This window comes from Equus przewalskii, chromosome 2 (genome assembly GCF_037783145.1).
Source record: "Equus przewalskii isolate Varuska chromosome 2, EquPr2, whole genome shotgun sequence".
Lineage (NCBI taxonomy): Eukaryota > Metazoa > Chordata > Mammalia > Perissodactyla > Equidae > Equus > Equus przewalskii.
This window is the reverse complement of record NC_091832.1, coordinates 7151200-7178988: the sequence shown is the minus strand read 5'-3', so window position 1 is coordinate 7178988 and position 27789 is coordinate 7151200. Positions and strand designations below refer to the sequence as shown.

The window sequence follows — 27789 nt, the reverse complement described above, 5'->3', positions numbered from 1 at the left end:
TGGGAATTCTACTACTACCTTTCTCCCAGGGCTGTTGGGACTAGAGGCAAACGAAACGGGATGACACATGTAAAGCACTTAGAAGAGTGCCTGGCACATACTGAAGCTCGAATATTTCCTAATGGTAATTCTATTACCTGGAAGGTTTCAAGCAGGGCGGTGACATGGTCACATTTGTGTTTTGGAAAGATCGCTCTGGGGGAAGTAAGGAGGATGGATTGTTGGAGAGAATATGGGAGGCAAGCAGGCAAGTGACAAGGCTGTTGCAATAAACAGTCTAGGAGATAGAGAAGGCCCTATGCTAAAGCAGCGACAGTGCGGATGGAGGGAAATCAGGTATTTAAAAAGCAGAAGAGATGAACTCTGATGTCCATTTGAATGTGGGAGGCGCAGGAGCAGGAGGGGGAGTCCTAGATTTGGGCTCCTACCTTAGGTCCTCAAGGTTAGTTTTCTTCCTGAAGTGACCTCCATCTCTCCCTCTATTCTCCAATAATAAAAAAGCCATCACAATACATTTCCTTTTAAAGTTTTATTAAAGTTTAATGGAACAATTAATATTTTTTTCATTTTTTAACCCCAGTACAAAAATACAGTTGACAACTTGACAAAAATGGCTCCACCTAGGGCTTGAAGGTTTAAGTTTCTCCAACAGTAACGGGGAAAGCATGCTTCCAGCTGGGGCTGAGTCAAGCACACAGCCACTCCTGCACACACGTCGTGCAAACAGGGAAGCCCGAGCAGGAGAAGAGAAGGGAAGTCGCAGGGATTCAGGAAGAAGCCCAAGATTATTCCCAGGAGAAAAAGAGAAGAAACAGGCTAGTCTCCTTGGTGGGGGTAGAATTACTGATTTACATTTAGGATTTGTGGTTTTAAAGGATAAAGCTATTTCTGCAATTTTAACATTGTAGAAAAGATGCTACTGGTTTCCTTTCATCAAGGTGAGTAAAGCGGGAGGAAATGGAAAAAGATTCAAACACTTAAGTGTGAGGAGTAAACCTCCAAATGGCTCAACTTTTGCGTCAAAAGGTGTCATTCTTTTACATTCAATGACAAACAGACATTTAGGTAAGAGGTGGCAGGAGAAGGAAGTCTGCCACACTCTGCTGGGTCCACGAACATGGAGGCCAGCCTCTGTTAGCAAAACTCTTCCACGGCGAGAGAGCTCCTTCCCATGCAGGCAGGAACAAGGTCTCCTGGTCGGTTTAACTGTTCAGGGCCATTCCTCAATATTCCCTCCCCTGCTGTTTTCCTTCCAGAACACTGACTTTGACCCAAGAAGGGATACATTCATGTTACAACTCATCTTCAAGATGTTTCTCTCTGAAGGCATCACCTGTCAGCCTTTCCTGAGCTTCCTTCATTCCCTGGACCACTGTGAAGTAAGAGTTGGGGTGAAAAGGTATGAAGCAGGTCTTTAATATTTGACATTTAACATCCAATATAGATTTTCATATTTTAGGAGAAATATGAGAGAAGCACAGGATCTGGACTCAAGATCTAATTCTGGATTTCAGCCCTGGAAAGTCATTTACCTCTTTGAATTTGTTTCCTCATCTATACAATGAGATAACACCACTGTTTCACACAAGATTACCATAAAAATTAAATGAGAGAATAGACAATAAAAGTGCTTTATAAATTATGAGGTCCTACAGAAACATCAGTAGTTACTCTGGCTTACCCTCCAGGATTCGAGTTGAACCCCTGTCACGTGACACTAAGGGGGTAGAAAACACCTTCCTCCCATCCCCATCACGTCTTTTGGATGATGGTTGCATTTATTTCATTTTCTGTGGAGGTTACAGGTTACACCAATATGTGAGCGTGTGTGTGTGCTGGGAGGGGGGATGTTCTTCACTGAAGGAGGTGGTCATTTCTAGCATCAGTTATATATGGAAGAAGCCAAGTTCTCAGGCAAAAGAGAAACCTGGAAGGCAGGCCCTAAGCAGATGGGAGATGAAACTTCTTGTCTATCTCAGGGCATTCATCTTGTGGATTTAGACTTCAAGGAGGGCAGCTGTTTTGGTACAGGCTCCCTGTGCAATGGCAGGCCAGAGTTAGGTTAAGTCAGAGTCTCTGAATCTCAGAAAGCAAGCCTATAACCTCATAAGAGCCAGGTAATACGGTTTTTTATTTCCCTTTCGTATGACCTAAGCCTTTGGTAAAGCTAGGTTTGAGTGCTCCAGTTTCATGTCAGCTGAGCCATGGGGGATTCAGACAAGGGTCTTGTGTCCACCTTTGGACTAATGTGTTAACGGATGATGCCAGTGTGGAGATGGCAGTGGTAACTTGGATGAAATTCTCAACGGATGGTAAATCTCCAAGGTCGAGAGTTGGGGACCTAAGTCCAGCTGCCCTTCTCCATGTGAAAAATTTCCCTCTAATACCAACCTCCAGTGATCTGCATTTCGATAAGGAAGATGCCATTCTCCTTACCCATGGGGAAGGGGATGACCTCTCCAGATCTCTTTCCTCTCCCTATTCTGAGAAATAAGAGTTCCGGGTACTCAAAACATAAAGTAATCAACAACCTCGCAGCATGGCAATGGGGGACACAAGGCAACTTGCAAACTACTCCCTTATAGATGGCAGGGGGAACTTTGGAAGGAAAACAGTGACAGTAAACAGCATGAATTCCAACCCCTGCCTCTAGAATGACTGTGCTCCAGGATTAGAGAACAGAAAGCATGACCGTCCTGTGATTTCAACCTTCCTTCACCTGATTGTGCTGATGCTGTCCTCTCCGCCTGGAACATGCTTTTCACGTTCTTCTGCTGGCTAGGTCTCACTCTTCTGGACTCCATCCAGTCCTCACCTATTCTAGCAAGGCTTACGGACTCCCCATGCTGGGCTACACCCATCCCCCTTGCTGTAGCTTCAAATGTCCTCCTCATATCTGTCCATAGAGACAATTCTTATCCTTCTAGGTCCAGTTAAAGTTTACTACCCATCAAGTCTTTTAGACTTGATCAGCTAACAGCTGGCATTCCCCTTCTTTTGGATTCTTACAAGAGTAGTAGAATTAGTGCAGAGGAAAAAAACCTAAGTTCTGGACTAAAATCCTGGCTCTGTAACTTATTAACCATGAGACCACAGGCACGCGACTATCTTTGTGAGCCTCAGTTCTTCAGAGTCTCCTCTGGGTCAGTTAGCTCCCAACTTGATTGTTAAGTAGCTAGGGAAGGGGCTCAGTCTTATCTTTCTCCTATACGCTACACAGGATCTAGCCAAACGCTAGTCATGCAGGAGATGCTCAGCTAACAGGCTGAACTGAGTTTCCCATCACAGACTCTGCATGTGGTTCATCCTAGTCACGTCTACTGGCAAGCCTCCCTCCTCTTTCAGCATAACCATACCTTGCTCAGCACTGATGTAGAAATACTTGTAGCTGGGGTTTCCATTTTCGTTGATGATTTCAGGGTGCACCTTGCCACTGGGATCTATTATAGACAAAATGGCACAGGGGTTGCAATAATTACAACAGAAAACTACTTCAAACACTATACGGTACACTAGGCATTCTGGAAAACGAGACCTGCCCATCTTTCACCACCCTACCCCTTGTGTTTGATGTTGCACTCACAGTGAATTCCTTGTAGTTCCCTGAACACAATCCCTACCCCGTGCCTTGGCATGTGCTGTTCCCTCTCCCTGGCATGTTCCTTTTCTATTTGGTGGTAGTGGGATACCATATTTTTATTTGTATCTCCCACAGAATCTAGCAGAATGCTAAGCAAAGATTAGGTGGTCATTAAATATGTTATAAAATTGTTTGTGGAAAGACTTTGGTCTGGTTATAGTATTCCACTGCCTCAGCTGCACTGTGAGGTCAAGTGTGGGAACTGCGGCTTACCTCTGTCTCTGTAATGTCTAGCACCAGTGCTTGACATATGGCTGATGAACAAATGATTGCCTAACGAATAAATGGATGATCAATACTCTGTCACTGCTCACAAAAGCAGTTAGTTAATGGGAAAAGTTTTCCCTTAGACTTGAAGTTCTGGCATTCAGAACTCCCTACTTTCTCTTGAAACCGGTTTTTGTTGTTTTTAGCCATCCCAGTACAGTTTCACTAGGTGGAGTCAGTGCCTTGATTCATTTCTCTCTCCTTCCATATCATGGATCCCCAGATTAAGATCTTTTGCCTTACCCAGGAAAAGGATTCGTGGAATATAACCCCCATCAGGGCTGAAATCTTCATCCTTGGGCTCCTCTTCATCCTATTAAGTGTAAGCCTTAAGTCAGATCATGTTCCCTCTCTCCTCAAAACCCTTCAGTGGCTTCCCCTCTCACTCAGGACAAAACCCCAAGTCCTTGCAGTGACCTACGAGGCCCTACATGGCACTTCTCTAACTTCACATCTTGTTTAGTCTTTTTCAACCGCACTAACCTGCTCGCTGTTGCTGTCACTCAACAGGCCAGGCAGCTCCTAACTCAGGCTTTTGTACTTGCTCTTACCCTCTGCCTGGATACACTTCCCCCATTATCCACATGGCTCATTCCCTTCTATGCTTCAAATCTTTGCTCAAATGTCACCTTCTTTTCTAACCACGTATTTAAAATTGCAAATTATCCCCTGCACGCTTCATTTTTAGCAACAGCATTTACCACCATCTGACATATTTTATTTTACTTACTTATTTGTCTGTCTCCCCACATTCAATTCCCCATATGTAATTTCAATGAGGGCAGGAAATTTTGTCTGTGTTGTTCATTGTTGATTCCCAATACCTACATCACTGACTTACACATAGTACTTCTTGAAAGCACGAATTAATGAGGCTGACATTTTAGCTATAACTGTGGAGTTACAGTCCTCTCAGGAGATGTGACCACACAACTAGCTTTCTTTGTAAGCAATCTCCAAAGTTGGAGAATCTCACTGAAGACATTTCTGTTTCCTTTGAGTGGTGATTCTAACTTACGATAGAAAGTGATGAGGAGTTCATATGCATAGGAATCAATAGTAATTTTGTCATTTATGTGTGGTTCCCATTTCAGAAGTTAAATGGGGTCATTTCTTCAAACAGTCATGTAACTTTGCCTTGAGTGAAGGGTATCAGCATTCAGGCTATCCAGCAGCTACATAAGCAATCCCTTTACTGCCTCAACATTAACTGTTAATGTGTTCAGAAGATTTCCAGCTCTATGTTTAAGTAAATATTATTTTACAGAAACAATGTGACAAGGCGGCCAAGTGGTTAAGGCGATAGACTGCTATTTTACAGAAACACAGGGCTAGAAGTATCATTATAGAGCATCCAAGGATCCCACATTTGAAGAGTATAGTCTAAAAGACAGCACAGCTAGGCCATAGTATGTATTCTCATCACTTCTAAAGCTCTATGATCTTGACTAAATCACCTAACTCCTTCAGGCCTAAGATGTTCTTTCTGTAAAATGAGGATAGTACCAATAGCCTAAAAACCCCTTCTAACTCAAAGATCTAGTATTCCGATTTGGGATTCTGAGAACTCTGGTCTATGTGAAACACATAAAGGATATCTAATAAAGAAATAGGAAGGTTGTACATATAAACCCAGCAGAGAGTAGGTTTTCAACTGAATCACACTTTACAGGAGTTGCGGCCTACATGTGTGACTACACCTTTAGTTCAGCTATACAAAGACGTAAAAACATGTCATAATCAGACACTAAAAATAAAGGCACCTTACAATTTAGTCATCTTTTCCAATTTCTCCTCTCCTACTTCCTCCCACAAGTGGAGGCTGGATGGCTTTCTACCATATCTGATGCAAGCCTTAGTATTAGAGGTCAAGAGAAAAACACAAACACAGCCAGCTCTGCTGAATAAGATTTTATACCATTAATGATATTAATTCTAAAATAGTAAAGACTCAAAATCATAGCAGAAAGGAGAAACTCCAGAAGTCTTACCTCAAGATTTACCATAACAAAATTATGAGAAAGTTCTGAAATTTCTGTAGATTCTGCAAATTTGGGCTTTAATGCTAGGGGGGAAAAAAAGATTTTGGAATAGAAGAAAACATCATTGTCATATCCAAACCCTAATTTGCTGAATTGATTCATAAAACTGACCTTTCTTTTCCTTTTTTTTTTTTTTAATCTTAAGAATCAAAAATCAGGACATTTGACTTCTGGTCTTGCTTCTGCCACTTACTTGCATAGCCATGTGGCCTTGAATGACTGACTTCATTTCTCTGAAGCTTTTACCTCATTTATAAAATATGGATAATGGCATACAAATGAAAAAATTATTACTATTTGCTTTTTTACACATTTTAATATCTTCTATTGAAGAAGTAATAAAGTAAAAATACTCTACCACTAATGTATATATATTATTACACTAACTATTTACAATAATTTTATACTCTTTTTCCAACTAGGAATTTTATTAAGTATAGCATACCATACAAAAGAAAATATCTGACTGGGAAGTGGCAGGGTAGTATAGCAGAAAGAATACATGCTACGAAGTAAGATAACCTTGGGCTCTAATTTGGTTCCCACTTCCTCTGGAAAGACTTCACTAACCACTTCTCATCTCTCTCTGTACATTTCAGCTTCGTCTAATATTTACCATCCACAGAACTATTATAGCACTTAATCCCACACTCTACATAACTCTATCTTAATTGCCTCATCCTCCAACCCCTTGCAAATATAATTGTAAATTTCATGAGGGGTGGGAATCTATGTCACGAATTTCTTAAAGCAATCACGAGTGCTAGGCCAAAGTCAGTGTTAATATTTGTTACATGTTAATATTTGAGAACACATCTGAAGTTTGATCATTTGCACTTACCTTTGCAAGCTCCACACCAGGACTTATGGATAATCACCATCAGGGGCAATCCACTTAAAAACAAAACAAAGAAATCATAATCTAGAAATCCCACTTCTTGAAATCCATCCTAATAAAATGACCAACCTATGAAGACACAGATTAACGTACAAACACATTCACATTGAATGATTTCATTTGGGGAAAATTTTAAGACAATAATTGAATAAGGGTAAATTACTATAACAAAATTATTAGTAAATTCTGACATCCCTGTAAATTCTGTATATTTGGGCTTTAAAGGTAGGGAGAAAAGATTATAGAAGAAAACATCAAATTACAGTATTTCTACATGTTATGGTTATATAACCATTGAAAATATTAATAAAATTTTTCATTGTTATAACGTTAAATTAAAAACTAGAATATGAATTATCTAGTTTGTTTTTAATTATACAAATACACACAGAGAAAAGAGACTAAAAGGAAATGTACCAACACATAAGAGTAGTTTTCTCTGGATAATGGGATTGTGGATTTTATTATATTTTTTCTGTATTTTCCAATTTTTATACAATTAAATGTAACTTTTATAACCAGAGAGGAAAAAGCCTTTTCTGTTTTAAAATAATGAGCAATATAATCCAACTGAACCAGTCTTGGCTAGATGAAGCTCTTAAGCTCTCAAGGCTCAAATGCCAGTTTGTATGAGGGTCCTACGTAGGCAGCTATTAGCTTTCTCCATCATCCAACTCCTGTATCACCACACCACCATACACTGTATAATACTACCACTGCATTTCCCACACTGAACTGTATCTATTTCTTTCTTTTTTTTTTGAAGATTAGCCCTGAGCTAACTACTGCCAATCCTCCTCTTTTTGCCGAGGAAGACTGGCCCTGAACCCATATACATGCCCATCTTCCTCTACTTTATATGTGGGATGCCTACCACAGCATGCCAGGTCCACACCCGGGATCCAAACCAGCGAACCCCAGGCCGCTGAAGTGGAACGTGTGCACTTAACCGCTGCGCCATGGGGCTGGCCCCCTGAACTGTATCTATTATTTACCATCTCTTCCACTGGACTTTGAGCTTCCTAAGGGAACCAACTGTCTCTATATCCCCTACATCTGGTACATAGAATATTATTATTATTATTATTATTATTATTATTATTATTATTTTGGTGAGGAAGACTGGCCCTGAGCTGACATCCTTTGCCAAGCTTCCTCTTTTTGCTTGAGGAATATTTGCCCTGAGCTAACATCTGTGGCAATCTTCCTCTATTTTGTATGTGGGACACCACCACAGCGTGGCTTGATGAGCAGTATAGGTCCACACTTGGGATCCAAACCAGCAAAGCCCAGGCTGCTGAAGCAGAGCACACAAACTTAACCACTATGACACCAGGCCAGCCCTGGCACATAGAATGTTATTAACAGTAAACATTTACATAGCAGTGACTATGCACCAAGCACTATTCTAAAGATACATAAACTAATTAATGTGTCAAATGAATTATTCAGCTCCCTTATCATAGGCCTACTACAAATCTGGGGTGGATTTGTGCCTCTAATACCTGTAAGAGCCTATAAACCAAATGTGCAGGGCAAGCTTAGGTGAGAAGTGGGATCCAGGTAACCATAATAATAGGCAAAATGTGCTAAACATTTATTACATGACATTGTGAGATGTGTTTTATGTGCATTACTTCACTTAAATCCTCACAATCCTAAGGTAGATAATATTAATGGTCTCATAATAGAAATGAAGAAACTGACACTCCCAAGAGATTAAATATTTGACCACATAAAACCTAAGTTCTGCCACTTACTAATTCATTAAGTCTAACTCTAAAACCAATGCTTTCTGATCGTTATAGTCTACTTCAATTTAGAATGGTAATCCAGAATTCACAGGTTTAAACCCAACTTAATCACTAATCAACTAACTTAGAATCAGAGAACGAAGGTTGGAAAAGGCCTTAGAGGTTGCCTAGTCCAAATCTCCATCTTACACAGGAAGCCTCTCTTACATCAGAAACAAGAAGGCGGGGCTGGCCCCGTGGCCAAGTGGTTAAGTTCGCGCGCTCCGCTGCAGGCGGCCCAGTGTTTCGTTGGTTCGAATCCTGGGCGCGGACATGGCACTGCTCATCAAACCACGCTGAGGCAGCGTCCCACATGCCACAACTAGAAGGACCCACAACTAAAATATATAACTATGTACCGGGGGGCTCTGGGGAGAAAAAGAAAAAAAAAAAAAAGAAACAAGAAGGTGGCCCAGATTGCCTGATGAGCAAGAAATACATCACCACCCAAAGCAGCCCATCCTCTTAACAAGTCCAGGAAATAACAGAGCAGATCAGAACGTCTTGCTCCCTTTCTCCCAATCAAACTCCTATTGATCCTTCCAGAGCAGAGGTCAGCAAACTATGGTCTATAGGCCTGATCTAGCCTATTGCCTGCTTCTGTAGGGCTGAGATACGGGATGTTTTCTACATTTTCAAACGGCTGAAAAACAAATCTAAAGAATAGTACCTTGTGATATGTTGAAACTAAATATAGTTCACATTTCAGTGTACACAGTTTTATTAAAACACATTCACACTCATTTGTATACTTACTGTCTACGGCTACTTTTGTGCTACAATGGCCAAGTTGATAAGCTGCAACAGAGACCCTAATATTTACTATATGGCCTTTGCTGACCCTTGTTCTAGAGTGACAGTTCAAATGTGAAGACTTCCCAAAACCACCTTCTCTCAACACCTACTTACTCCTTTCCTCCTCTGGGTTCCCAAAGCATTCTGTCCTCGTCCTCTAACCACCAGCCCTTTCCACCCTGGAATCATCAGTTTACTTGTCTATGTTTCTCACCAAACAATTTCTCAAGGGCAAAGACTGTATCTAACTCATCTTTGAAAATCACAAGTATTGGTAAGGGAAGCATTTACCACTTGTTTAATGAAATCAATGAAGGAATGAAACACAAGCTTAAAGTGGTATTTGCCTTGAAATACAAAATGAAGCAGAAGTTACAGAAGTTGTCATAATATAACCACTCTAGGCTGGACCAAAACATCTAGTCTCTCACTACGCACTATCAAAGTACTATTTCAGTCAAAGGCATAATAGTGATACACGTGTATCTAAAATGTTAAATTAAGTAAATTACATGAAGAACATTAAGTAAAAGAGATTCCAGCAGACGTTCTTCTAAAAGATTTTATTAGATGAAATAATCTAGTGGTTCAGTCTTTCACTTTCACTAGAACCAAAGCTTCCCAAGGACAGAAATTTGTAGATTTATCTGTGAGCCCAGGCCCCAGGATAGAGATTAGCAAAAAGTATGCACGGTACTCAAAAAACTATTGTATGAAAGAAGGGCCAGTGCAGATACAGAACTGGGCCATCCTCGGTTACTGTTCACAATTCTTTTGAAACAATTCATCCATCCGGTTTGTTCTCCCACAACTTAGATGCGGAAAATCAGAGGTGTGCAATATCTCAAGTAGACCCCAATCTAAGCAAGGCCTGTCCACTTAACTCTGTCCTCTGGAGAAATCTGCCAAGATCCTCCAAACTGGATCTCCATTCTCTCTAGTTCCAAATTTATGCTGTAACCTCCAGGTCTGGCACAGAGGCATTCAGGAAGGCGTGAGTGAATCAGTCACAACAGCTCTAGTACCACACATCAATAAACTCTACAGACCTTCAGATTCTTCTTGCCAAAGAAACAGCGCAGTGGAGGCTAGATAGAGCGCCATGGTTTTCCCCCAACCCCTCTGGTTAGAGAAGGCTCTGGCTCAGATACTGCAGAAACATGTTGGCCAGTTGAGACAGGTTCTCATTGTTGGGATGCATTTTGGTGTAGGAAATAAACTGGCGACGGAGGCGACTCAGTTCTGCCATGGTCAAGGGCTGGGTAAACCGCAGGTGCTCCGTGGTACCGGGAAGCTTAAGCAAGTCTCCGGGGATAGCGTTCTTCTGAGCTTCCATCAGTCCCGTCAACACCTGGCTCGTGACCTGATCCAGCTGGTGCAGAAAGCTGCCGGAGGCAAGGGGCTGGGACTGTGTAGACTGATGGGGTGGGGGAGCCCGGTTCTCAAACAAGGCAGCCTTGATGTCTGCCAGAGGCAACGGCTCCTCTAAGTCCACCAAGGTGAATAGCGGTCGGTCCCAGCGGTTCCGAGAGTCGGGAGCCTCGAAGCGCAGCGTTAGGGCCTCCAGAAGTTCGGGAGGGTAAAAGGCACTGGACACATGATTTGCAGATTTCTCGAATTCTGGAGTCACGAGAGCTGGAAGATCTGGCGCGCTGGTTTCCTCCCGCTCCAGTTCCTTAGGTGCGTCTCCCTGCGCTCTCCCATCTACTACCGACTGCACTGCCTGCGGCTCCTGGAGGACACTGGCGCCCGCCGCCAGATGGCTCCCTCCCTCCTCAGCGTGCGGCCTCCAACTCACACTGACGGTCTGGCTCCGGGTCTCCTCCGCGCGCGCCACCCGAGGGCCCCCGCCCAGAGCGCCTGGCCGGACGCAGTAGACCAGGCAGAGCGGGGTGCGCGCCGCGCGCGCCAGGCAGTAGAGCTCGTAGCGGAAGCCCTTGATGTAGTTCAGCGAGTCAAGGATAACCACATCGTGGCGACTCAGCCGCCGCTCCACCGCGGCTCGCAAGGCGCCGCGCAGCGCCTTCTCCCGGGCCGAATCGCCGTACACCGCCGCGTCCTCCGCGCCCAGCACCGCCGCGTCGTCCACCACGTGCACCGCGCGGCCCTCGGCCGCCAGCGCCCCGCGGAGCTGCTCGGCGCGCCGGCTCTTGCCGCTGCCCGGCAGGCCGCACAACACCACGAGCGGCATCCTCCCGCCACGCGGCCATGTGCAGCCACGCCGCGTCAACCTCCGGCTTGTCGGCGTCCCCGACGCAAACCGGAAGTGCAAACTGCACTTCCTGCTTCCCCTGACCCGTTAAGGACCTCTTGTTGCTATGGAAACAGGAGTTCTACGCCAATTAGACCTAGATCCTGCGCTCTAAGAAAGGAGATGGAGGCTGGAATGGCGTCAGTTACTTAGTCAAATGTTAAAGGCCTCAGGAGAATGTGATTTCCCTTCCGCCAGACTATGCTCATCCATTTATAATGGGGCCTTAATGAGCATTAAATATTGCAAAACAATCGGCACTATAAATTTAGCATATAGAAGACAATTCACGAATGCTAGTTCCTCTTCATTCCTTATACCCAGTGACTCTCAGTAACTGTTTATTCAATAACCATTTCAATCATTCAGCATCTCCATGGTTGGGGATTTACAGATGAACATAAAACAGTTCCCCAAAGGAGGTCAAGGGTCAAATGGGAAGTTAGGCACCTATAAGCAGAATAATATATACTATAATGGATAGACGTAGGTTAGGTTGTAAAAGTACAGAAGAGAAAAACAAACTGCCCAGAAAAATCGCTGAAGACTTTAAGAAGAGTCATTTGACTTAGAACTTGAAAAACTAAGGAATTTTTCTCTTGAGAATGCTGCCAGACAAAACATAAGATGCCTAGTTAAATTTGAATTTCAGGTAAACAACAAAAAAATGTTGTTAATATAAGTATGTCTCAAATATTGCATGGGGTATATTTAAAATTACTTATTGTTTACCTGAAATTCAAATTTAATTGGGCATCCTTATTTTTATTGGCTGAATCAGGCAACCCTACTCCCGCAGAAGGTGTGAGACTCAGAGCCATGAAGCTGTGGGATCTGCCCTAGCAAAAGCAAGCACTATCATTTGGTAGGTGCAGAAGTGTGAGTATTTCTGTGCAAGTATGTGGGTGTATAAAGTAGGTGCACTTATATTGGGTCGTTGTATCTCTCCAGTACAGTATAGTAGAGAACATTCACGTCTTGGCTCTGGCACTTACTAGCTGTAAACTACTGTCAAGTTAATCAAACATTCTGTGTCTCAATTTCCTCTCCTGTAAAATAAGAACAACAACAGTTCTTATTTTACAGGCTGAACTAACATCATAGGTTGTGAGGATTAAATAAATTAATGCAGATAAAGCACTTAGATCAATGTTTAGCCTTCCCTCCCCTCCCCTGCCTTTTCTCCTCCTTTGTATCAATTGTCTGTGTATAGGCTAAACCTCCTTGGAACTTGAGACTATTCAACTTGAGACTATTAATTAAGCAGTATAGTTTACTGGTTGAGCGCAGGCTCTGAAGCCAGAGAGCCTGGGTCAGAATCTTGGCTCCACCACTTACTAGCTGGGTGACCTTGGGCAAGTTACTTCACATAATTCAATGTCTGGTGCATAGTAAGCACTTAATAAATGTTAGTATTATTGTTGTTGTTGTTGTTATCAGGCAACTACTAAGTTCAAGCTCTGCCTTGGCATAACCCTTTGCCTGAAATTAATGCTAAGTTGATGGCTGGAAAGTGTTTTACCACCATAAATAACCTAAAACCATATCTTGTACCTGGCAGCTGCCTCTTTCTTCCCATCTTCTAGTGTCCTCCAGTGAATGTGATCTCCAAAACCTGGAAGGAAAGAGCCTTATAAACATTCACACATGAACAAAAGGCAAAGACCCATGAAAGAAGTGTGGCCTGTTCACAAGATACTCATAAAGTCGGCTTTCCTCTGTCAAGAGCATGGTGTTTAAGTCCAGGCTCCACCCCTTTCTAGGTGTATAGAACCAGAGACAGTCCCATACCTCAAGTCTCAGTTTTCATACCTGTAAAATGGAAATAACATCACCTAATTTATAGTTTTTTGTTTGTTTGTTTGTTTTTTTGGAGGAAGATTAGCCCTCAGCTAACTACTGCCAGTCCTCCTCTTTTTGCTGAGGAAGCCTGGCTCTGAGCTAACATCCGTGCCCATCTTCCTCTAGTTTATACTTGGGGCGCCTACCACAGCATGGCTGCCAAGCAGTGCCATGTCCGCACCCGGGATCCGAACCAGCGAACCCCGGGCCGCCGAGAAGCGGAACGTGCGAACTTAACCGCTGCGCCACCGGGCCGGCCCCTAATTTATAGTTTTTAAGGAGATTAAATTAAAGGCTGTGAAATGCTTTGTAAACTAACACAGAGCATGCAAAGAATAGTATAAGAATGAATGAGAATTTTCCATAGAGTAAAAATAAAACAGGTCACAACAAATCGTTACTAGTTGGAGACAATACAGCAATATAGCTTTAGAGTCAGAAAGAAATGGGTACATGACTCCACTTCCTATAAAATGTGTGAACTGTGTGAATGAAGTAAGCCCTCCAATTTCTTCTCTGTAAAATCAAGATAATAATACCCACCTGCAGGTGTTGGTGTAAGGATTAAATGAGATAATATATTTAAAGCTATTCTCGTTACTATTTCCCACACTTCAACCAGAGTGATCTTTAAAAATCACACCTTTCAGAAGATTTCCGATGCCCTAAAGAGAGAGGTCAAACTCTTGTAGTAGGGCTTACAAACCCTTTATAATATGGCACCTGCCTACCTCTCCAGGCTCACTTTCCACACTTTTCCTAGAAACGTACACACAAAACTACTTTCATTTCCTTAAATGCAGAATGTGCTCTCTTGGCTCCAGCCTTGATAATCACTGCTTCCTCTGCCTTTCCTTCCATCCTCACCTCCAAATCATTCTTCAGGTATAAACCTAGAGGACATTTCTTTCAGTAAATCTTCCCTGACTCCCGAAGCACACTATTCTTGCCCCATCACAGCACTTGCCAGGCTGAACTGTAAGTGTTTATGCATCTGTCTCCCTCACTCTAAAGGGAATTCCCTAAGGGCTGGGACCATACCTATCTGATTCCTTCCTGTTTCCCTAGCATCTGGCACTACACATGGCCATAGTAAGTGCTCCATAAATATTTATTGAGTAAATGGATATTATTTAGGCCATATCACATAAATTACTTAATATTATATCTTGAAAATGTTACTGAACTTAATAATGTTGGCTGTTATTTATTGACCACCTTATATATGTCTGGTGCACCACACACGCTACCTCATTTAAATTTGGCCTTAACAATAACCCTTTTTTACTTAACCTCTCTATTCTTCTGCTTTATCATCACTAAAATAGTTATAATAATGGCTATATCTCCTAAGATTGTTACTGAATATTGAGTAAGAAATATATATATAACTTAGCACAGTGATTAGCATATTATAAATGATCAGTAAATAGCAGCTTTTGTTATTCTTTACAGTTGAGACTTCTGAGACTCAAAGACCTGTAGTAGGTCACATAGCTGGTAAATGGTCAAGCTGGGATTTAACCTTTAATTTTATCATTTTTAGTTACTATGCTCTCTTCCAGGATTTTCTTCCCCAGAAATAAATTCAAATTTCTATCAGTGTTACCACAGGGAAATAAACAGCTCATCCAGATTAGCACCTGGAGACAGTATCCAAACCACCCATCATCACTTTTCATTCCCAACAGCATGGGCTGCTGGCCAAGAGAAAATGTGTCAATTGCCTAGGGCCCAAAGTCTAATCCTGAAGAGTGAATGATTAAGTGAGAGTGAAATCAGAAGGATGCCCCAGAGAACTGGAAGGTGCCTAATGTGATCAACATCATTCTATCTGTCAATACCTAAACTCATGCAACTGAATCCTGCTTTGGCAGGATGCCTGACTAGACAGTCTGGAGGGATATCCCACTGCGAAATGATGACATCCCAGATAAAACGGACTTTCAAAATGTACTCACTGGGCAATAAACACAAAGTAAGCTAAAACCAGATGAGGAACAGTGAGCAACAAGCAAAAGATAAGGCTGACCTGAAAGAAAATGTCCATTACGACGTGGCAAAATGGAAGAGGTGAACCTGAGACTCCATATTAACTCAACTGTCAAAGGAGACTAGAATGCCTCCAGGTTAGTAGTACCCCCTGGTTTCCATATGAATCAAATGCTAAACCTTTCTGGAGGAAAGCACTCCTCATTTTAGGCCTCCAAGATAGTCAATGACGAACAACCATTATAAATTACAGTCATAGATCCCCAAACATGTAAAAAAACAAGTCACCACAAGGAAGAGTCAGCAGAAGCAACCAATAGATTCAGACCCCTAAGGACTTCAGATATTAGAATTATCAGCCAAAGGATACAAAAATAACTATGTATAAATGTTTAAAGAAATAACACATGGGGGGGTCACAAAAATGGGCATGCAAAAACACACAAAAGAAATAGGTAAATCTGTAAAGGCACCAAATAGAACTTTTAGAAATTAAAAACAGAGCCAGCCCTGGTGATCCAGTGGTTAAGATTCGGCATTCTCACCACTGCAGCCCAGGTTTGTTTCCTGGTCTGTCAGTTGTCATACTGTGGCTGCAGCTCACATAGAGAACTAAACTAACAACTGGGATACGCAACTATGCACTGAAGCTTTAAAAAAAAAAGAAAGAAATTAAAAACATAATTGTTGAAATACAAAGTCAATGGATATTCAGTGATAAAAATAGCTATTAAGCCACAAAAAGACATGAAGGAAGCTTAAATGCATATTGCAAAGTGAAAGATGCCAATCTGAAAAGGTGATATATTCAGTATATGATTCCAACTATATGACATTCTGGAAAAAGCAAAACTATGGAGACAGTAAAAACAATCAGTGGCTGCCAAAAGTTCAAGGGGGAGGGAGGGATGAATAGGTGGAACATGCAATTTTTATGGCAATGAAACTATTCTGTATGATTCTGTAATGGCAGATATAGTTGTTATGGGCTAAACTGTGTCTTCTACACCAAATTCATATGTTAAAGTCCTAACCCACAGTACCTCAGAATGTGACTGTATTTGGAGACAGGATCTTTAAGTAATTAAGTTAAAATGAGGTCATTAGGTGGGCCCTGATCCAATATGACTAGTGTCCTTACAAAAAGAGATCAAGACACAGACACATACAGAGGGAAGACCATGTGAAGACACAGAAAGAAGACAGCCATCTACAAAAAGAAACCAACGCTGCCAACCCCTTGATCTTGAAGTTCTAGCCTCCAGAACCGTGAGAAAATAAATTTCTGTTGTTTAACCAAGTCTGTGGTATTTGTTATGACAGCACTGGCAAATTAATATATATGTCATTATACATTTGTCAAAACCTACAGAATGTACAGCAGAAAGAGTGAACCCTAATGTAAACCATGGACTTTAGTTAATAATAATGTATCAATACTGGCTCATCAATTGTAACAAATGTACCACAACAATGCAAGACGTTAATAATAGGGGGAACTGCGGGTGGAGGGAGGTGGGCTTACATGGAAACTCTGTATTTTCCACTCAGTTTTTCTGTAGACCTTAAGTTGCTCAAAAAATAAACTCTATTAATTAAAAAAAAATTCAACAGATAGGCTAAAACAGCAAATTAGAGACAGGTGGAGAGAGATCAGAAATTATCCAGAATGCAGCACAGAGAGCTAAGGGGAAGGAGAGGCCAAGCGTTATAGGGTGGATTAAGAAAGACTAGCATATGTAGTCTCAGAATGAAAAGGTGAAGGAAAGAACATATTTGAGGAGATAATATCACTGTGCACTGGGTGACTGGGAAACAACAGTGGAAGGAAAAAATACACAGTTTAAAGTAGTAAACCATTTAAAAATATTACCTACTCAAAATACATTTACACTTTTTAAAAAGAAAAAAAGAGATAATGGCTGACAATTTTCAAGAACTGAGATAAAACATGAATCTGTAGGTGTAAGGAGCACAATGTATAACAACTGGGACAAATTACAAAAACAAAATACACACACTTAAATTGTAGTGAAACTGCAGAACAACAAAAATATTAAGATTTTAACAGCATTTCAAAGAGAAATGACATATTTCCTACAAAAGATCAGTAATTAGACTGACAGGAACAAACTAGAAATCAGAAGACAGCAGACGATCATCTTCAAAATGCTGAAAGAAAACATCTCCAAACCCAGAATTACGTGCCTTGCAAAACTATCTTACAAGAACAAGGGAAAAATAGACATTCTCAGATAAACAGATATTTTCCCACCATCAGATATTCACCACTAGTTATTATTTCAATAAATAAGTATTTATTGAGCAGTGCTATGTAATGGTTAAGAGCACGGACTTTGAACCTAGGCTCCCTGGGTTTGAATCCTAGTTCTGTAGCTTACTAACTGGGTGACTTTGAGCAAGTTACTTAACCTCAGTTTCCTCCGCTGTAAATGAGGATAACAATAACACCCACCTCAGAGGGTTGCTTTGAGGACTAGATAAATGAGTATATTAAAGAGCTTAGAACAGTGTCTGGGACTGGAGAATTTGCTACAAGGTATTTGCTATTAATATAATATGCCAGGCAGTATTCTAAGTACTTTACAAATACTGATCCTCACAACAACCCTAGAGGTAGGTACTCTCATTGATCCCATTTTACAGACGAGAAAACTGAGGCACAAAGTTTAAGTAACTTTCCCAAGTTCACATAGCTGGTGACTTCAGAGCCGGGATCTGAACCTGGGCAGTCAGGGTCCAGACTCCTTGCTTTTAAGCACTACATAATGCTGTCCTTCAAAGTAGAAGGAGGCGAGGACAAGTGAGGAGCGGACAAGGCAGGGCCTGGGAGGCCACTGCCAAGACTCCGGCTTTTACTAAGCTCCTGGAGGGTTTTGAGTAGAGTAGTAATGTGATGTGATTTATGTTTTAACAGGACTGCTCTGGCTTCGGTGCTGAAGATGGACTGCAGGGGTGTTATGGGCTGAACTGTGTCCCCCACAAAAAATATGTGGAGTCCTAACCCCCCCCCCCCCCAGTACTTCAGACTGTGACGTTATTTGGAAACAGGGTCTTTACAGAGGTAATCAAGATAAAATGAGGTCATCAGGGTGAGCCATAAACCAATGCGACTGGGCTCCACATAAAAAGGGGAAATGTGGACACAGATGTGCACAGAGAGAACACAGCCATCTATAAGGAGAGTGGCCTGGCACAGATCCTTCCCTCAGCCTTCAGAAGGAACCAATCCTGCTGATTCCTTAATTTCAGACTTCTGGCCCCTAGAACTGTGAGACAATAAATTTCTGTTGTTTAAACCACTCAGTTTCTGGTACTCTGAAGCCCTAGCAAATTAATACTGGGGAGAAAAGCAAAAGAGACTAGTCAAGTGGTTATGGCAAGAATCCAGGCAAGCAATGATGGTGGTTTGGACCAGCTGTGGTGGTAGAGGGAGTAAGATATCGGATTCTGGATACATTTTGAAGGCAAAGTCTAAAGGATTTTGCTATGGATATGGGGTGAGAAAAGTTAAAGATGACTCTAAAGGTTTTTGGCCTGGGCATCTGGAAGAATGGAGTTGCTATTAACAGAGATGCAAAATAGAGCAGGTGGAATGAGTTTTGGAAAGGAACATTAAGAGTTTGGATTTGAATAAGTTCATTTTGAGATGCTTACTAGACATCCAAGCAGAGAAGCTGAATAAGCAACTGAATATCTGAGCCCAGAATTCAAGGCAGAATTATCAGCATATGGATTTTCTTTCTCTTTTTTTTTTTAGATTTTTTAATTTTTCTTTCATCTCTCCAAAGCCCCCCAGTACATAGTTGTATATTTTAGTTGTGGGTCCTTCTAGCTGTGGCATGTGGGACGCCACCTCAGCATAGCTTGATGAGTGGTGCTAGGTCCGCGCCCAGGATCCAAACCAGCAAAACCCTGGGCCGCCGAAGCAGAGTGCGTGAACTTAATGACTTGGCCATGGGGCCGGGCCATGGATGTTCTTTAAAGCCTGAGACTGAAAAAGATCACCAAGAGAGCGAGTGTAGATGGAGAGGGAGTCCAAGAGCCCTGAAGCACTCCCAGGTTAGGGGAGATAAAGAAGAACCTGCCAAGGATATGAGAAGGAACTGCCAGTGAGATCGGCAGGAAACCAGCAGTGCATGGAGTCCTAGAGTCCAAGTGTTTCCAAGGTATTTCAAGAAGGAAGGATGATTAACTGACTCTAGCACTCTTGTTAAATCAGAAATAACCACTGGATTTTTAACTGGAGCAATACTGACCTTGACAAGACCAGTTTCAACAGAGGAGTGAGGACAAAAGCATGATTACAGCAAGATCAAGATAGCCCAGGGGAAGATGTAGAGAATGAGTCTTTCAAAGAATTTTGCTGTACAGGTGGCAGCTGCTAGAGGGAGGTGTGAGTCGAGGAAGGGTTTGTACTCAATATGGAGGAAAGTAGAGGATGTTGAAATCTGATAGAAATGATACAATAAAGGTAGCAAAATTGATAATACAGGATAAGAGAGTCAAAAATATCTTAACAGGTTAAAGGAGATGGGATTTAGTGTCCAAGTAGAGGAATTAGCCTTTGCTAGGAGCACCAATAGCTTATCCAGTAGAGGCAGGAAAGGAAGAATATATGGACACTGGGGTTGGAAGGTGGATAAATCTAGTGGTGACAATTTTTGAAAGGCCTCTTCTGATTCTTTGTGTCTTCTGTTAAACGGGAAGTGTGGTCACCAGCTGAGAGCAAGGAGTATAGAGGAATTAGTGGAGGTTTGGAGAGGCAAGAGGAAATATGAAATAGCCCCCAGGAGAGAAGAACCAGAGAAACTAAAAGGGTAAATAAGGGGCATGTTTCAGGAAGGAAGTGGCTCTAGAAGAAGCCTAGACACAAGGAATAGTGAGCAAGTAAACTGGTTAAAATGGAGATAAATCTAAATACTATCCATATAAAAACTTTTTTTTTTTTTTTTTTTGGTGAGGAAGATTCACTGTGAGCTACCATCTGTTACCAATCTTCCTCTGTTTTGGCTTGAAGAAGATTAGCCCTGAACTAATATCAGTGCCAATCTTCCTCCACTTTGTATGTGAGTTGCCACCACAGTATGGCTGATGAGTGGTGTAGGTTTACACACAGGATCTGAAGCTGCAAACCCAGGCCACCAAAGCAGAGCATGCTGGACTTAAACACTAAGCTATAGGCTGGCCCCTGTATAAAACCTTTTACTGTTCAATTTGTAGAGTTTAAAAAAAGACAGAACTAAACTACTGGACAATGTACTGCTTATAAGTAAAGAGTAAGTGACTGAAGTTAAAATGTTCTAAGGCCCTCTTACCCATGGGGGGGTTAGATATTAACGTTAGATTTTGTTCAGTATCCAAGTAAAATTTCAAGAGTAACCACTAAAAGGAAAGAACTACAGTGCCAACTTCCAAACTAAGAGATAAAATAACAATAAGCAAACACTCAACCCCCTCCCCAAAAAAAGTGCAAAAAAAGAGAACAAAAACATAGAAAAAACAGCAGTGATGGAAATCAGATGAGAGAAATAAGACCAGCTCTGTCAATAATCACCAAAACATAAGTGGACTAAACTTGCCAGTTAAAGTTAAAAGACAGAAATTGTCAGATTTTGGTTAAAAAAAAATACCTCTAAGGGGCTGGCCCCGTGGCCGAGTGGTTAAGTTCGCACGCTCCGCTGCAGGCGGCCCAGTGTTTCGTCGGTTTGAATCCTGGGCGCGGACATGGCACTGCTCATCAAACCACGCTGAGGCAGCGTCCCACATGCCACAACTAGAAGGACCCACAACGAAGAATATACAACTATGTACCGGGGGGCTTTGGGGAGAAAACGGAAAAAATAAAATCTTAAAAAAAAAAACCTCTATGATGTTTACAAGAACATCTAAGGCAGAAAGACTTGTAAAAGTGGAAAATAAAATGATTGAAAAATATATACCAGGCAAATGTAGCCAAAAGAAAGTCGGGAGGGGCCGCCCCGTGGCCAAGTGGTTAAGTTTGTGCACTCCGCTTCGGCGGCCTGGGGTTTCGAGGGTTCGGATCCTGGGCGCGGACATGGCATGGCTCATCAGGCCATGCTGAGCTGGCATCCCACATAACACAACCAGAAGGGCCTACAACTAGAATATACAACTATGTACTGGGGGGCCTTGGGGAGTGGAAGAAACAAACAGAAAAAAAAAGAAGATCAGCAACAGATGTTAGCTCAGGTGCCAATCTTTAAAAAAAAAAAAAGAAAGTCAGGGAAGCCAGATTAGTATCAGGTAAAATAAATTTTCTCTGTAAACCTGGGGTACTCAGAAGCTGGCTGACAAAGCTTACAAAGTTGGCTGACAAAGCTGACAAAGTCACAGGAGGTCACTGCTAAGAGAGATCCTAGGGCAGTGCTGCTCAATAGAACTTTCTGCAATGATGGGGATGTTCCACATCTGGCCCGTTCAATATGGTCGACACCAGACACAGGGGGCTACTGAGTACTTGAAGTGTGCCTAATGTAACTGAGGAGCTGAATTTCTAATTTTATTTAATTTTAATTTATTTAAAATTTAAGAGTAACATGTGGCTAGTGCTACCACATTAGAAAGTACAGACTTGGAGATTAGTCCAACCCTCTCATATTATGAAGGCCTAGAAAAGGGAAGAGGCTATCCAAGACCACAAAGGAAGCCACAACCAGAATTCGGGTCACCTGATGCCTAATTAACATGGTTTTCCAGTACCCCGACACCTCCCTCACTGACCTATTGCATTATCCCTAAGAGTAAGTCTAGAGGTGTAATTTGAAACAGTTCACTACATGTACAAAATTTCTTTGAAAATTCATATTAAAATGTACATTGGAATCTTTTATAATAGTAATAATCACCACCATCATTTTTTGAGTACTTACTTTATATAATATTACAATAATATAATGATAACAACAATATTAATAATGACTAACATTCATATGGCCTTTATTATATGCCAGGCACTGTTTTTCATGCTTTTACATGTATTAACTTATTTAACACTCACAATAAACTTATGGGGTAGAAACTCTAATTCTCCTCATTTTACAGATAGGAAATTACAGAGATGAAGTTAAATAGCCTGGCCAAAATTACACTGCCAGCAAGTGGCAGAGCCGGGATTAGAACCTACGTGGTGCAGTTCCAGAGTCTGTAGTTTAACTCCCTACACTCATGGCCTCTCTAGCAAAGATTAAATGCATAAACGAAGGAAAATGGCTTCACTAAACCAGAAGGAAATCACTGACTTCAGATCTGAAAACTTGGGTCTTTTCGTTTCCCTTCAAAAATAAGTTAAAGGGCACAGTGTTTACCTTGTTACTAAAATCACCTACTCCCCAACACCATCCACACTCACACCCACGCCAATGTGGAACCTCTGAAGACAGTCCAGTTTCCTAAAGTATCACTGCACAGCCACTTAATTTATGCTGGCTATCTGCAAGTAAGCTGAAGGCTCCCACATCACAGCTCTTTCTCTAAATCATTAATAAATAAAGGTGGGGAGGGGAGTGACCATTTCTAAACACAGCATTTACATCAGAATTCCCAAGCCCGTCATCCTAAAATTGTTTTCACGAGCATAAGTGAAAGACATCAGAAAAGGATTATGCATCGCCTCTCAGTTGATGAAACAAAAGGTCAAGTGTCAGAGCTGACAGCCAAGCCTCCAAAACAGGGAACACTGTACCTGTGAGGTAGAATAACCTAGCGGCTGAATAAACCCTGTCTGCAGTCAGACAGGGATTGGAAATCCTAGTTCAGCCATTTACTGTTTTCACAAATGCAAAAAATGACTAACAAAAATATCCATCCCATAGGGTTGCTGTGAATGTGAATAGGACACAGTGTGGAAGGTAAACACTTCATATGTGTCAGCGCCAAATTTTTAATCCGGAGACTTGACAAAGCCATCCATTTCTGTTTCAGGCAGGAGAGCTTATGAACCGCCCCCACTGACAGCTTTCTCGTTTCTCCTTTAAAGTCTTCAAAGGAGTTTCTGCACTCAGAGGCAGGAGCGTATTGGTTAAGAGCGCTCACTCTGGGATTTGTATCCCAGCTAGTCTGCTTACTAGCTGTGGGACTCCTGGGCCCTAATTTAGGTTCTTCATCTGTGAAATGGGGATAATGATAAAAAATATTATCCATCTCAGAGGGTTATTATGAGGATGAAACCAGTCAATACACAAAAAGTGCACAGAACAGTACCTGGAATAGAGTAAATGTACAGTAAATGTTAGTCATGACACTTCTCCCCATTGGTGATACATTCCAAATTTCAAGCACGCGGAGAACAACAAGATTATTTTAGGACTCTAGAATGTTCGAGCTGGAAGGACTCTTAGGAATCATTTCTAGTCCAACTCTCTCATTTAGTAAATGGTCCTTGGGGAAGACCAGAGCTGGCTACATGGTCTGACCAGGATTAAAACCTAGGCCTCCTGATTTCTATCCAGCGCCTGTACCACCACCGTACTGCTTCTTCTGAATGAAAACAATAGGGTCACTCAGTCTTTTCTCTCTGCAAACCACCAGGTCATCTTCTGGTAAGAGCCAGAGCTACTTAAACATCTGGGAAGAAATCTTCCTCATCAAGATTTTCAGGAATCACTGCTTTGGGTAGCACTTTTTTGGGAGGTGGGATGGGTGAGCTGTAATCTAGTTCCTAAGAATTCATTTCCCAAGAGATAGAAAAAATAAAAGTTTGAAATATTATTAATTCCTTTCAGGAACGATTAAATATTCTTCCTTAGGAAGACATACTAATAAACATTAATAAATACTTTCTAAGTTTGTGACACAATATTAAGTGCCTGTCGTTTTTTCATTTAATCCTCACAACACAGCCCCCCCGCCTCAAGTTGCCGTCCTATATGCTCCTACAGTTACCTGGTATTTTCCTGCTCACAGTACATATCACAGTGTCATGTAGTGTCATGTAATTGCCTGCTTACTTGTCTTGACAGTCTTCAGACTATAAGCTGAAAAAAGACAGGGATCACAATGATCACGTGTATCATTCATTTCTTCTTTCAACAAATATTCCTAAGCATGCATAAGACAGAAATGGTCTTGGTTTACTGGGGCCAAATATACTTTCCAAAGATGGTTAGGGCGGGTTGGAAGGAGAATGTCCCTCCCCTTAAACATGGCCATACAGAGTATAGTGGATGTGATGCTATGCAACTTGCAAGGCTAGATGATAAAAATGTTATGCATCTCCACCTTGTTCTCTTGGGGCACTTGCTCTTGGAATCCAGCTTTCGTACTGTGAGGAAGCCCACACTTATCCATGAAGAAAGACCACATGGAGAAGTAACCAGCTCAGCCGAGGCCCCAGACATCATGGAACCGAGAGATACACCATCCCCACTGTGCCTTGTTTGACTTCCTGACCCACATAATGGTGAGCACAATAAAACACTTTCTCTACGTCACTAAATTTGGGGGTAGTTTATTATGCAGCAATAATAACTGGAACAATCACACAGAGCTTAATATTTAGAAAGAATAAAGATACTGAATACGTGACTCCAAGGTATTGCCTCCACCTAACACAGTGACTGGAACAGAGTAAATTATTTGTTGAGTGTCTCAGGTAGTTGTTATTATATCCATTTTACAGATGAAGGACTGAGCTTTGACAAGTTAAGCAACTTGCCCCAGGCTTCTCCGTGGGTCAGCGGTAGACTAAATTAAAACTCAGATCTAAACCCACACTCCTAACACAATACTCTTCTATCTCCCTCGGTACAGTAATCTGTTTTAAAATGGGGTTGTCAGTATTCTGGCCCAGTAGAATTGGTCCTGCAGTTTCATCACTGAGATGGAAACCCACATTTCACCTTCTCAGAGAAGCCTTCCCTGACCTGCCTAGCTCAGGTAACGCCAGCTCCCTCATCCTCTCCAGCCTTTCTACTCCATCACAGTTTCACTTTCTTCTCAGCACTTATCCCTAGCTGAAATTGTCTTGTTTTATGAATTTGTCCATGTGTCTACTCTGTCTCTCTGACTTCAATACACAGTCCGTGAGAGCAGGAACCTTCTCTGTCTTGTCCACTGCTAGATCCCCAGTGCCTAGGACAGCGCCTGGAATATGGTAGGTGATCAAAAATTATTTACTGAATGAAGGAGTGACTGCATTCAGGTACACTGAATGTCCACCCAATCTCATCACCACCAATAAATGTGCAAATAGGGAGGATAAGAGAAAACAAAGGTAAAAACAGCAGGACTGCAGCAGAATCATCCCATACAGTAAGGTAAGCATAAAAAAAATGGAAGGAGAGGGGAAACCATGCTATCACTCACCCACCTAGAAAAGCATAAAACCTGAGTTCAAATGAAGATGTAGGTAATGGGATGGAGAAGGGGGTCCTACCTCATCTCCTCCATTCATAACCGCTGTCCCCACATGCCTCAAAAAAAATCAGTTTCTTCAGACAGATACACTGACTGAACCACACCAAGGACAATTGTTGGTGACCCTCTAGCATCAGAACTTCTACCCTTAATCTGGCCCTTCCTTATGCACCAGTCACACCTCCCTGGGATGCAGGTGCTGTTCCCCCCGGGGCAAGGAGTAGGCAGTGACCTAGCTCTTCAGGAAAGAGGTGAGGTAGGGAATCTTCAGACCCAGGGCAAGGGTCTCTGCATATGCAGGTCCCCAAAGGCCCTATTTCTCCCAGGAGGGAAGGTGACCGTTCCTGAGGACCTACCAAGTGGTAGGCACTATGCTGGTCTCTTAAATATGCTTTTCCTAATTTAAGGGCCATTCCTTACCTCAACCCAAGATTAGGGAGGCCCGAAGTACAACTTTCCCATCTCAACATTGCCCAGACCCCGAGAAATTTTTCTCAAACTCCAGGAGCGGTTAGGGAGGATAAAAAGAAATCTGCAGTGGCCTCAGAGATAGAAGGAGATGGGGAGTGTGTTAGGACAAGGAGAGGGGTATACTGGGCTGGGGCCCGGAATGAGTAAAGATTAAGATAAGAAGGCGGTCTGACCCTTTCCAAGACCAATATGTCCATCAGAAGAGGTGACGAGGAGCAGGAAACCGAAGCCCAGCAAACAGGTGGCCCCGAGACGAGTCCGCAGCTCCATGGTAGTAGATGGACGGGGCCACCGGGCTAAGCAGACGCAGGGCCGGGGTCCCAGCAGAAGGTCCGTGCGGTTCCCCAAGTGCGGCTCGCTCAGCCCAATCCCTTGCGTTTCCAGATTTTTTTTTTTTTTTTAACCCTGAAGGAAGTGATGTTAGACGGATGTGGGTGGTGCCTCCGGGGTCCGGATTGGGATGGAGTGAGTTTAAAGGTGCAGATCACGTAGAAGGGTGCGGGAGTTTATCTCCAGCGCGAGTAGCTTTCCCCGGATTCTGGATGTTCAGTTTGAGCACTGAGAGGGAAAAGGTGGGCCGAGATAATAGGGGGTGGGGAGGTAGCTCGGGAGAACCGTTGCTGATTGCGTTGGCCAGCAGGCTAGCCCCTCCCCCTCCAAGAATCGCTGTATTTAATATTCGCAACGCAAATTATTGATCGGTGAAGCCAGCCCCTCCCAACAATGGGCGGACTGCCCATTGGCATCGGATCCCCCTTATCCCTCCGCAAATAAAAAAGACTTACACAACAGGATTTCATTCTTAGGTTCCTGCTCAGCTCTCCAGGAGACCTGGCAAACCTGTTCTGCGGTGATGCATGGTCTCGTGCCTTGCAAGAATGCCCCTTCCTGCTGGACGAGAGCTCTGGACCTTATTTTTCCTTGCAAGCGCAACTCTTCCACTCAGGGATTATGCAACCAACTGATGCAAGCTCCAAGAAAACCAAACTTGGGATCTCTTATTGCAAAACTGACCTAACTCTTCAAGGAACTAGGACATAAGTCACTGAAGGCATTTAAAGTGTAAACCTTTCTGGCTAAATCTATTTGTTTTTAAACTTTGTGGGTTGAGTATTTCTCCTCAGTTTTTCCTCTCTGATGCATAATAAACAGATAAAATTTCCCGTCTCTTCTCCTGTGTGAAGACTAGAGTCCACACTAGTTGAGTCCGACAGTGCGTACTTAAGGCTTAGTGAAAGACATCCAACAAAATACACACCCAAACAAAAATACACACCTCGCTTTGATTAGGCTCCCTATAAATTGTAGGACCAGACACAATGAAACGTTCAGGAGACTGCAAGCTCCAGAATGCAGCGTGGCCACTTGCACCTGCCGCCTTTCTACTGGGAGGCACAGAG

The 27789-nt window shown here is 42.3% G+C and overlaps 2 protein-coding genes and 1 pseudogene across 2 annotated transcripts; all 3 read right to left on the bottom strand.

The window, feature by feature from the left end:
- Window positions 1-514: 514 nt before the first annotated feature.
- TXNDC12 (thioredoxin domain containing 12) lies at window positions 515-27773 on the bottom strand. The gene is made up of 8 exons (XM_008527937.2): window positions 27175-27773; window positions 26563-26947; window positions 13241-13301; window positions 6791-6843; window positions 5899-5972; window positions 4151-4220; window positions 3357-3440; window positions 515-1372 (listed from the first exon to the last, which is right to left on the bottom strand). Exons 2-8 carry the CDS (start codon window positions 26657-26659, stop codon window positions 1293-1295), a joined length of 519 nt encoding a protein of 172 aa, XP_008526159.1. The 5' UTR covers window positions 26660-26947; window positions 27175-27773; the 3' UTR covers window positions 515-1292.
- KTI12 (KTI12 chromatin associated homolog) lies at window positions 9984-12671 on the bottom strand. Its single transcript, XM_008527935.2, has one exon. The coding sequence runs from the start codon at window positions 11624-11626 to the stop codon at window positions 10562-10564; it is 1065 nt and encodes a 354-aa protein (XP_008526157.2). The 5' UTR covers window positions 11627-12671; the 3' UTR covers window positions 9984-10561.
- LOC139078946 (collagen alpha-1(I) chain-like) overlaps window positions 24446-27789 on the bottom strand; it is a 130435-nt pseudogene continuing 127091 nt past the window's right edge.

Excerpts from the sequence above, each read along its gene's own strand:
- KTI12 (XM_008527935.2), bottom strand. The coding sequence starts at position 11,626 with ATGCCGCTCGTGGTGTTGTGCGGCCTGCCGGGCAGCGGCAAGAGCCGG.
- TXNDC12 (XM_008527937.2), bottom strand. The coding sequence starts at position 26,659 with ATGGAGCTGCGGACTCGTCTCGGGGCCACCTGTTTGCTGGGCTTCGGT. Across the intron at positions 13,302-26,562 it reads ACATATTGGTCTTGGAAAGG|GTTTTGGAGATCACATTCAC; the intron begins GTCAGACCGCCT and ends CTTTCCTTCCAG. Across the intron at positions 4,221-5,898 it reads TTGTTATGGTAAATCTTGAG|GATGAAGAGGAGCCCAAGGA; the intron begins GTAAGACTTCTG and ends TACACTTAATAG.